We start from the raw sequence: 11,923 nt of genomic DNA on the forward strand, positions 1-11,923 counted from the left end.
GTTACTCACCTAGTATTTACAGAAAGGCTCATAATGACTTAAAGTTCATCAGTAGTTGACTTTTCAAGAGCAATGACCAATAAACATGTAGAGATAGTTAAACACTAAAGACACTAAACAACATCAACACGTGAAATTAGAATAATGCAAAAAACATGAACTAAACTACATCAAATATAACACAGAACACCCCAATATAGATAAGTGATATTAAAAATAAGAAGAAACAACTATTCCCAATTAATGAAATGTGGTGGGTCACGCCAGGAATTCTGGGAACGCCCGGTTATTGTTTTTTACCGTAATTTTAACCATAATTGAAGTACTCTCTTATTAAATATATGAATGTTTACCCTTAATTATACAGTAAAATCATAGATCTAACATACTGTAAAATTACATGTACAGTCATTTTAAATATATTATAATTTTTTACCGTATATTTTAAAATTATTAAAATTACAGATATTTTTCTCACTTGATTTATTTTATATTTGGTCCTACAGACCTTTTGTTCTAAAGGCAGGTGCTTAAATGCTTGAAATTAGTAGACACATACAGTATCTCACAAAAGTTTGGATTTGGACATTTTCACTTAGGGGTGTACTCACTTTTGTTGCCAGCGGTTTAGATATCAATGGCTGTGTGTTGAGTTATTTTGAGGGGACAGCAAATTTACACTGTTATACAAGCTGTACACTCACTACTTTACATTGTAGCAAAGTGTCATTTCTTCAGTGTTGTCAAATGAAAAGATACAATCAAATATTTACAAAAATGTGAGGGGTGTACTCACTTTTGTGAGATACTGTAAATTGTGCCAATGAGACTATCTAGAAACACTTCTTATCATTGTTTAAACACAACATAATTCCCATACTCCCATTTGCATTATTTCATAGTGCATTATAATTTTTTTATTATTCTAAAATACTGATATTCTAACTCATTCTGAAATGTGTGTGTGTGTGTGTGTGTGTGTGTGTGTGTGTGTGTAGTTCACATGGATAAATGTAGAAATTCATATTCAAAAGTTGAGTTGATACAGTAATTAACTATATTTATTTTTCATAATTCCAAATTAATATCACAGCAGCAGTTGCAGTAAGTTGCCAACGCCAACTATTTCAATTATACGCAAAAATAAATACAGATAAACTTATACAGAAGATACATCAAAACAATTCCTGAGAAATATTACCATCACATTAGCAACAAAAGACTAATCTGTAAATTACCATTTAAATTATCAGACGCTGCATGATGCAATTAAAGAATCACTCGTGATCATGAGGCTGTAATAATTTATATGCATTCCATATGTATAAACATCTCTAACTTCATTTGAACATGAAAAAATCAACATCATGGTACATTAAATCAATCCTGTCAAAACTAAAAAAATTATAATTTTTTGTTATCCAAACCTGTACAAGTTATTTTCCTCCACAAAACTCTAAAGGACATTTCTCAGTTACCATTCACTTTATTTGCATCTTTTTCCACACAATGAAAGTGAATGGTGACATCATCTCCTTTTGTGTTCTGCGGTGGAAAGAGTTTCATAAGGGTTTGTAACAACATGAGGGTGAATAATGACACTATTTTCATTTTTGGTGAACTATCAACAGGAACTGTTGTGCAGTTTAGACATTTGGCACACAAAACAAACTAATATCACAGATTATGAAAATTGGCCTGTAATTATGGTTTACAGAGCATATGAAATCATTATTTTCCTTTTAGATCAGTGGTTCTCAACTGGTTTTATTTTAACCAGATTTTACAGTGGACGTCAAATGGCGATAAGTACAGTAAACAAAAATGCCCTTAAAAAACATTAAATTCATAACATTAAAATTAATTTGTATTGGCGACCGTATAGTCCCGGTGGAATGGGAAAATTGACAATCTAGCAAATGGAACAAATCATGGGCTAGTTAGATGTTGTATTAGTATTATGGGGCTTTTCCACTGCACGGTACAACTCGACTCTGTTCGCTTTTTGGGGGGTTTTCCACTGTGGATTGTACCTGGTACCTGAGTACCTTTTAGTACCACCTCGATCGAGGTTCCAAGCGAGCCGAGCCGATACTAAATGTGATGTCAAAATCCTGAAGATCACTGAGTGATGTAATGATGTCACTACCAGCGTCACTGGATTTACAACACTTGACATCAACCCGCTAGTTTTAAAGTTAGCAACAGCGATAGCGGTATCATTTGTTCACGCAAATTTTGAATTGTGAAAAAAGAAATGGCTGTGCGCAAAACCACGCCATGGTCAATAAACGAGATGCAGACGGTCCACTCGTTAGCGACGTGTGAAACGATAAAGTCTCTCAGGAAGTGTCTCAGCTGTTGGCCGCACACGGCTACCACCGGACCTACTCAACAGTGTAGGGAAAAGTTAAAAAGCTTAAAAGTGACTACAGAACCATCAAGGAAAAGTGGAAGTGGTTCAACCAAATGGACACCATCTAGACCGGTGAGCAATGGGAGGGAGAGTGCCCTGGATGCAGCCACGGTGGAGGATGGTACGTTTTGTTATGTTAACTCTATACTCTGCTTGAAAGCTTCACTTTATTTAGTTGACCAGCTACTGGAAAGCTTCTAAAACAACCAGGCCAATTTAACTGTTACACTTGTGTAAAATCACCATGCAGCATCTGCCTTATCCAGCACAATGAGCTAGTAGCTAACAGCTAGCGGTCGTGTTATTGTTTTGGTCAGTTTGTGTCTTGTATAAGATGATCGCGCCCACGTTGAGGCGGCACTAAACTGCAGTGGATATTCAAGCTCAGAAAAGTAAAGCAGGTCGAACCGTAACATGCAGTGGAAAATGCCATTATATTACTAAACACAAATGTACTGTGCCAAAATACTGTAGAGTTTGATTGGATGCAGGATCATGGATGTCAACAACAAAAGATATGGGTATTTTCTCCTGCCTTGTAAAAAAAAGGCTATTCAATTTGCTGTTCCAACTATGCACATTTAAATAGGTATTTGCATTTTATTATTTGCATTTAGCAGTGTATCTTTCCCTGCGGTTTGTCAGAGCATACGTGCAACCCATCAGTTGAGAAACACTAATTTATAGAGGTTTATTTCCCTCATTATGAAGTATTAGAAAAATATAGTGTCTCTGCAATTCAAGCAAACATATGCAATTATAAAATTATGTAAACATAAACTGCATTATTGAGATAAAATGAGCCACACGTATTGCACAGACACTGTGTACCACAAACCACTGAAGTACAATTGAACAGCAGTGTCCTCACCGGGATAACATTTCTACACGCCTCATGCTGAAAACAAGCACTTTACAGGGATGTGTCAGTGTTCAACAATGTATAGTTCACCCAGCCTCATTCAACACTCACTTTCATTGCATCATTTGTTGTGTTTTTTTTTTGTTGTTGTTTCGTTTGGAAATGGTGACTGAGGTTGCCATTCTGCCAAACATCTCCTTTTGTGTTCCACAGAAGAAAGTCATACAGATTAGGACAAAACATGAGGGTGAATAAATAATGACAGAATATTTTTTGGGGGGTGAACTATCCCTTGAACAAGTCTATAGGCTTGTTGTTTGTAGGCTGACTAGTATCTTGCCATCTCCACACGTGTGTCTGAAGTTATCAGTATAACACTGTCTCCATCTACAGGAAAACAGATTATGAGCAATTTACAGCCTATACACAGTTAAATGTTGCAGATACAATTTTGCTGTCCATACTAGAACATCGTATGCACTGGTTAATAATGTGAGTGGGCCCATCTCCTCTGATATGTTCTGCTCAAGCTCAGTGTCGCCCCCTGTAGCCTGTTGCATATATTATAAGTGCAGCTGATATTTACCTGAGTTTCCAGTGCTATGGGCAGGAATGGGCATTCCAACAATCACAGTGTGTTCTGTTGAACGACACACAAAGCAAGAATATCCATTGACAAGGTTTGTGTGTAAAAAGAGCTGCGGCATGGTGGATTGTTCACATGCTCTGCCATATTGAGCTATAGTTCACGTGGGTTTGAATCTCGCAACATTTCCCGATCCCATTCCCTCTAGCTACATCATTTGCTTTCCTCTCTCTCTACTGTACTTTCAATAAAAGTGGACAAAGCCCAAAATCTATAAAATTTATTATTTTCCCTTCTCCTTTTGTTTTTAAAGATGGCAAATAATGAATGTGAAGAGTGAAATGTTCAGTTGTACGTGCAAAAAAAAATATGATGACATAAAATGTGATAATAAAAGTCTCATAATAAAACCATATAAAGTCAAACCATAAAACACATAAAACCATCATATTTTAAATAATATTTTACATGTATTATTATAATAAATGTATGATCATTTTTTAGATAGTGTAACATATAAAAACAATTGTGTCTCGTAAAAATTTAACGTTCAAGAAAACAAAAGGTAATTATGAAAAATAAATGTCCCCTTTTACTCAAGACAGCATATATAGAAAGTGAAGAGAATTAAATGTTCAGTTTTGTTTGCGAAAAATACAAATAAAAACTCCAATAATATAATACAATATGAGAAAGAAATATAATAAAAGCATATTGTTATTATATTGGTATTAGGGCTGTCAATCGATTTAAAAATGTGAATCGAATTAAATTCATGGTGTCCCAATTAATTAATCACGATTAATTGCATTTAATCGCATATACAAATATTTGCTGAGAAAGCCCCTCATATAACAATAATTCAATATATAATGATGAAATAATGATACATAGTTATCTTTAAATATTTTAGAATTCTCTCTCTCTCTCTCTCTATATATATATACGAATAGGCAAAGCTCTCGATCTACCGGTCAATTTTTGTTCCTACCCTCACCTATGGTCATGAAGGTTGGGTCATGACCGAAAGATCTAGGTCGCGAGTACAAGCGGCTGAAATGGGTTTCCTCAGAAGGGTGGCGGGCTTCTCCCTTAGAGATAGGGTGAGGAGCTCAGTCATCCGTGAGGAGCTCGGAGTAGAGCCGCTGCTCCTTTGCGTCGAAAGGAGTCAGTTGAGGTGGTTTGGGCATCTGGTAAGGATGCCCCCTGGCCGCCTCCCTAGGGAGGTGTTTCAGGCACGTCCAGCTGGGAGGAGGCCTCGGGGAAGACCCAGGATTAGGTGGAGAGATTACATCTCCACACTGGCCTGGGAACGCCTCAGGGTCCTCCAGTCAGAGCTGGTTAATGTTGCTCGGGATAGGGAAGTTTGGGGCCCCCTGCTGGAGCAGCTGCCCCGCGACCCGACTTCGGATAAGCGGTTGAAGATGGATGGATGGATGAAATATTTAAATAAATACATATTCAGATAATTAAAATGCATATAATACAATGTATTGTTTACTACCATATTATTGATCATAAGTCAATCATTGACAAACAGTTCACAGCAATCCATTACACAAGTGAATTTGTCAATCAGTTGGAGATTTATTATGAGGGCTTGTTTAAGGACACGTCAATGACATGCTTGTGTAGCGTCTATAACATTTTTAGGCCACTGTGTCAAGTTAAATATAGTTTAATACTTAGAACACATCTTGAGATCTCTTAGTTCGGATTTGCGCTCCATCAAGTGTTTTGAATGCAAGATCGTAACGCATGTTTGTGTTGTTCTGCTGCTGAAGGTTGTTTTCTTCACTGTATAAACTGTGTGTTGCCCACACAGCTGAAGTTTCACTTACTGCCCTCTGGAGTATACAGGTGGTACTACAAGCTTGCATTTCTCAGGAATCTTCCTTATTACGGTCCGGGGGCATTGCGATTAATTGCGTAATTATTTTTTTCAAATTAATCGCACTGAATTAACACATTAAATCGACAGCCCTAATTGGTATATTACATTTATATATACATTTCATTATTATTACTACATTTAAAATAATATGAACTACATATATTAATGTTTTCGAATAAATTGGCTTTTTTGAGAGATTACTTAAGATTCAGGTTAAGGTTTTATTTCCACTTTTATATATATATTAATATTATTTACACACATACACACACACACACACACACACACACAGAGTTGGAGAGTAATGGAATACATGTAACGGGATTATGAATTTATAATACAAAATATAAGTAACTGTATTCCACAACAGTTACATTCAAAAAGTATTTTGATTACTGAAGAGATTACTTTGCATTTTACTGTCATTTGTTTCATTTTTAATATTTAGACTATTCAGTTGGAAAACATGTATCCATATAAAAGATGCAAACTGAGGAGCTTTCAAAAGGCAGTGAAACACTTAAGATGTGTTACATTCATACAAGTTCACACTGTTGTGAGTGAAAAGGTGGATATGATGTCATTGAGGAATTTTCCCTTGGGAGCTTAATAGGGGAGCTACATCACGTTTCTTCAGCTTAACAAGAAAACAGTTACAAACACTTGGACAGATACAATAAACACATGATTGCACGCCTTGTCAATGTTTTTTATGAGGTTAGGTTATTTTTACAAGAATAGCTAACCAATGTAGCCTTTAACATCATATAGAAAGCTACAACCAATATATATCTATGATGAAAATGCACGTTGAAGCATTACTTATTTTTCTCTAGTAAGACCTTTGATATTAAAGCAAAGATATACTGCAAAAATCTTATTTTTAATGAGAATTTAAATATTGTTTTTCTGTAAAAAAATAGAAAAATCCTTAAAGCAAGATATTTAAGTGAATTTTCTTACTTTATTTACTTGCTTTTAGTCTAAACAAGTCCAATTTTTGCCAGTATTGAAGAAGTAATCCAAAGTATTTTGATTATGGAATACATTACAAATTACATTTTACAGCATGTAATCTGTAGAGGAATACTTTTTAAAAGTAACCTTCCCAACCCTGTGTATATATATATATATATATATATATATATATATATATATATATATATATATATATATATATATATATATATATATATGCTGTATATGATTTGTGGTTTTAAGCCTTAGTGCTGTGTTTTATTTATTTTTTGAAGAAAGGCTCATTTTTGTTTTGTTAGTGGTCTAAAAATCTTGTAAACTCAGCAAAAAAAGAAACGTCCCTTTTTCAGGGCACTGTATTTTAATCAGTATTAAAATCCAAATAACATATATTTATTGTAAAGGGTTTAAACAATGTTTTCCATGCTTCCTGAACCATAAACTATTAATGAACATGCACCTGTGGAACGGTCGTTAAGACACTAACAGCTTACAGATGGTAGGCAATTAAGTTATAAAAGTCTCAGTTATAAAAACTTAGGACACTAAAGAGACCTTTCTACTGAGACACCAAAAGAAAGATGCCCAGGGTCCCTGCTCAACTGCATGAATGTGCCTTAGGCATGCTGCATGGAGGCATGAGGACTGCAGATGTGGCCAGGGCAATTAACTACAATGTCCGAACTGTGAGACGTCTAAGACAGTGCTATAGGGAGACAGGAAGGACCGCTGATCTTCCTCGCAGTGGCAGACCACTTGTAACAACACCTGCACAGGATCGGGACATCCGAATATCATACCTGCAGGACAGGTACAGGATGGCAACAACAACTGCCCGAGATACACCAGGAACACACAATCCCTCCATCAGTGCTCAGACTGTCCACAGTAGACTGAGAGAGGCTGGACTGAGGGCTTGTGGGACTGTTGTAAGGCAGGTCCTTACCAGACATCACCAGCAACAACGTCGCCTATGGACACAAACCCACCTTTGCTGCACCAGACAGGACTGGCAAAAAGTGCTCTTCACTGACGAGTCACGGTTTTGTCTCTCCAGGGGTGATGGTCGGACTCGCGTTTATCGTTGAAGGAATGAGCGTTACACTGAGGCCTGTACTCTGGAGCGGGATCTATTTGGAGGTGGAGGGTCCATCATGATCTGCGGCGGTGTGTCACAGCATCATCGGACTGAGCTTTGAGCTTGTTGTCATTGCAGGCAATCTCAACGCTGTCTGTTACAGGGAAGATATCCTCCTCCCTCATATGGTACCCTTCCTTCAGGCTCATCCTGACATGACCCTTCAGCATGACAATGCCACCAGCCATAGTGCTCGTTCTGTGCATGATTTCCTGCAAGATAGTAATGTTAGTATTCTGCATTGGCCGGATCTCAATCCCATTGAGCACATCTGGGACCTGTTGGATCGGAGGGCGAGGGCCAGGGCCATTCCCCCCAGAAATGTCTGGGAACTTGCAAGTGCCTTGGTGGAAGAGTGGGGGAACATGGAAAATCTAGAGCAGTCCATGAGGAGGAGATGCACCGCAGTACTTAATGCAGCTGGTGGCCACACCAGATACTGACGGTTACTTTTGATGTTGACCCGCCCTTTGTTCAGGGACACATTGTTCCATTTCTGTTAGTCATATGTCTGTGAATCTTGTTCAGCTTATGTCTTAGTTGTTGAATCGTTTTATGTTCATACAAATTTATGTTAAGATTGCTGACAATAAAAGCAGTTGAAATCGAGAGGACGTTTCTTTTTCTTTGCTGAGTTTTTATTATGTAATCTGTGGTTTTGTTGTTTATTTTCTATGTATGTTATTTGATTTTAGGTTATATTCCTTTTTCTGTTCTTATTGTGATTTTTAGTGATATTGTTTATGATAGGATTCCTTTTACTTATCTGTTGTATGTGCAATGTGACTTAATAAAAATACAATATATATATATATATATATATTATATTAACAGAAGCAACAGCAGCATGTGAAGAAGAACATGTCCAACAAAAAGTGGTACAAACATGCAAAACTAACCAAAGAAATCTGTAAATGTGAATATATTGTCACCTGAATCTCCAGGGGCTGGACAGGGAATTGGCTGTCCAATGATAACTGTGCCGTTGCCTAAAAAATTTAAATAAAATGTTAGTGGCAGGTCTTAGAAATGTAATCTGTGGGCTGTTCAATTCAAAATGGCTGTAAAATGAAACAAATAAATGCTCTAAATATATACATTTAAGAATCATTCCATCCATAATCATCTCCCAATGGTGCACTAAATTTGTGTACAGTCTCCAGAATTTAAAACACAACTGCAGAGGCACCTGAGTTCTGTTCCTCTGTCATCTCCGCCGCAAGTTCATCCGGATCCACATACTGAAAGTTGTCTTCAAAGTTGTTTTCGTTCTCTGGACCGCCACATTTTCCACAGCAGAAACAACAGCAGCAAAAGCAACAGCAGCAGGTGCAGAGCATTCCCAATGCAAGCAGAGTCTACAGAAAAAGAAGTAACTTATTATTATAAGTGTAAAAAAAAAAAAAGAGTAATTATTATACCCTATATACAGTGCTGTGAAAAAGTTTTTGCCCCCATCCTGATTTCTTCTGTTTTTGTCTAAATCTAAATCCAACATAAAACAAAGGAAATCTGAGTAAACACAAAATACAGTTTTTAAATGATAATGTTATTTATTGAAGCAAAAACGTTTTCCAATACCAACCAGGCCAGTGTGAAAAAGTATTTGCCCCCGAGATTACTAAATCCCACATGAGACTGCATTCATGATGGGGTTCCGCTGGATTAGACACACCCGGATCTGATTACTGCCAGTCCTGATCGATCAAATCAATACCTCAATTTAACTTTTTCAGCAGCATGAAGATGGCTCAAAGGTCTCACCCAGTAGCACAATATGCCAAGGTCGAAAGAAATTCCAGAAATGATAAGGTAAAAGGTGATTGAAATGCATCAGTTTGGGAAGGGTTACAAAGCTATTTCAAAGGCTCTGTGACTCCAAAGAACCGCAGTGAGAGTCATTATCTCCAAATGGAGAAAACTTGGCACAGTAGTGAACCTTCCCAGACGTGGCCGACCTTCCAAAGTTCCTCCCAGAGCACAGTGATGACTCATTCAGGATGTCACAAAAAAGGCAAGGACAACATCCAAGGAGCTGCAGGCCTCTTTGGCATCAATAACAGTCACTGTTCATGACTCCACCATCAGAAAGACACTGGGCATCCATGGAAGTGTGGTGAGGCGAAAACCACAGCTAGCCCAGAAGAACATTAAGACTCATTTGAATTGACCAAAACACACCTTGATGATCCTCAAACCTTTTGGGAGAATGTTCTGTGGACTGATGAGTCGAAAGTGGAACTGTTTGGAAGACGGGGGTCCCGTTACATCTGGTGAAATCAAACCCCCTTATTCCACAAAAAGATCATCATGCCTACGGTCAAGCATGGTGGTGGTCGTGTGATGGTGTCGGGATGCTTTGCTGCTTCAGGGCGACTTGCAATAATTGAGGGAAACATGAATTCTGCTCTCTACCAGAAAATCCTAAAGGAGAACGTCCCGTCATCAGTCCGTGAGTTGACACTCAAGCCCAACTGGATTATGCAGCAAGACAATGATCCAAAGCTTAGGAGTATATAAATCACCTCTGAATGGCTCAAAAGAAGCTAAATTAAAGTTTTGGAGTGGCCTAGACAAAGTCCTGACTTGAACCTGATTGAGATGCTGTGGCAGGACCTTAAACGGGCAGTTCATGCTCGAAAACCCTCCAATGTGGCTGAACTAAAGCAGATCTGTAAGGAAGAGTGAGCCAAAATTCCCCCACAATGTTGTGAAAGACTGATCGCCAGTTATCAGAAGCGTTTGGTTGCAGATGTTGCTGCTAAAGGTGGCACAACCAGCTATTAAGTTTAAATGGGCAGTTTGTTTTTCACATGGGTGATATATATACCTGTATATATATACATATAAAACCATATTTTGTGTTTATTCAGGTTGCCTTTGTTTTATGTTACATATCATTTGAAGATCTGAAACAATTTAGAATGAAAAATATGAATAAACTGAAACTATAAAATTCAAATGAATAAAAAGCACAAGTCTGACCTTGAACCAGCACTTGGACATGAGGAAATAATATTTAACGCTGTCCTCTCCAAACTGTTCTGCAACGTAGAGGCCCATGGATCCGTACTCGTCATAGATCTGTCGTTTAGGCTCATCGTTGAGGATGGTGTTGGCATTGTTGATCTCTTTGAACTTCTCAGACGCTTCGGGGTTATTGGGGTTCTTGTCTGGGTGATACCTCAGCGCCAGTTTCCTTTAGGGAAAGGGTTAAAAAAAAACAGCTTTTACAGACAATTACCATTTGACATTGCTGTATTTACCCAATTCAGATGCTGCCATTATGGTTTTAGAAATACCAGTCAACATAAACATGGATATATGGCTATTTAAATAATCATAACAACAATAACAATGGATGAAAGACATACCTGTATGCCTTCTTAATCTCTTCAGATGAAGCTCCTTTCTCCAGGCCTAATGTCTTATATAAACTGTCTCCGGCTCTGGACAGCTTGCGTTGAGGTTTGTTTGCATCTGTCATTGTTAACTTCTGCCTAAAGAACTGATTGAAGATCACAAGTGAAGTGAGACATTCATAGTGTGCTTCAAGAAGTACCTGGACACTTACTTCACACTTAAACTGTATGAATGTCATTGCATTAGGTACCATAAACTAAAAGTTTTGACACTTTCTTAAGTTGAACATGTTCATATTTAATGTGATGAACAACACTTAAATGTATAGAACAAGTAAGCATTACAGTATTCTGTATGTACTATTATTGGAGTTACTGATCGCTATAATAGACTCAATTATTGTTGTTGTTAATGTCCCAATCACATTTCCCCCCCAGTTTGGTGCTCTGAATACATTTCACTTTAAGAGTGCAATAGTGCTGATTTCAGGTCAGGCTTGTCAAGAGTTCATAACTTAAGAAAATGACCAATTCAATTTGAGTCGACTTACCGTTTATAAAGAGCAGTTCAAGTTGAGTTTTGAGAAGGTTATGCAAGCATTCATTTCCGATAATATTTACAACATTTAAACAGCGCAAAGTTGAGATGAGCCATTGATCATGTCCGAGGTTTACACCAGGAAGTAG

At 37.4% G+C, this 11,923-nt stretch overlaps 1 protein-coding gene across 1 annotated transcript; it reads right to left on the bottom strand.

Moving 5' to 3' along the window:
- Nucleotides 1-792: 792 nt before the first annotated feature.
- LOC127662565 (dnaJ homolog subfamily C member 5-like) lies at nt 793-11,923 on the bottom strand. Its single transcript, XM_052153809.1, has 7 exons — nt 11,788-11,923; nt 11,249-11,382; nt 10,860-11,073; nt 9,064-9,232; nt 8,807-8,863; nt 3,865-3,918; nt 793-3,665 (listed from the first exon to the last, which is right to left on the bottom strand). The coding sequence occupies exons 2-7, from the start codon at nt 11,359-11,361 to the stop codon at nt 3,607-3,609; spliced, it is 666 nt and encodes a 221-aa protein (XP_052009769.1). The 5' UTR covers nt 11,362-11,382; nt 11,788-11,923; the 3' UTR covers nt 793-3,606.

Source organism: Xyrauchen texanus, chromosome 22 (assembly GCF_025860055.1).
Source record: "Xyrauchen texanus isolate HMW12.3.18 chromosome 22, RBS_HiC_50CHRs, whole genome shotgun sequence".
Taxonomy (NCBI): domain Eukaryota; kingdom Metazoa; phylum Chordata; class Actinopteri; order Cypriniformes; family Catostomidae; genus Xyrauchen; species Xyrauchen texanus.

What these genes read in the sequence shown, in the direction of transcription:
- LOC127662565 (XM_052153809.1), bottom strand. Translation starts at nt 11,361, where the DNA reads ATGACAGATGCAAACAAACCTCAACGCAAGCTGTCCAGAGCCGGAGAC. An exon ending in GACAGAGGAACAGAACTCAG is followed by an intron (nt 8,864 to 9,063) that starts GTGCCTCTGCAG and finishes TAAATTTTTTAG; the next exon opens with GCAACGGCACAGTTATCATT. An exon ending in TCCAGCCCCTGGAGATTCAG is followed by an intron (nt 3,919 to 8,806) that starts GTGACAATATAT and finishes GTCGTTCAACAG; the next exon opens with AACACACTGTGATTGTTGGA.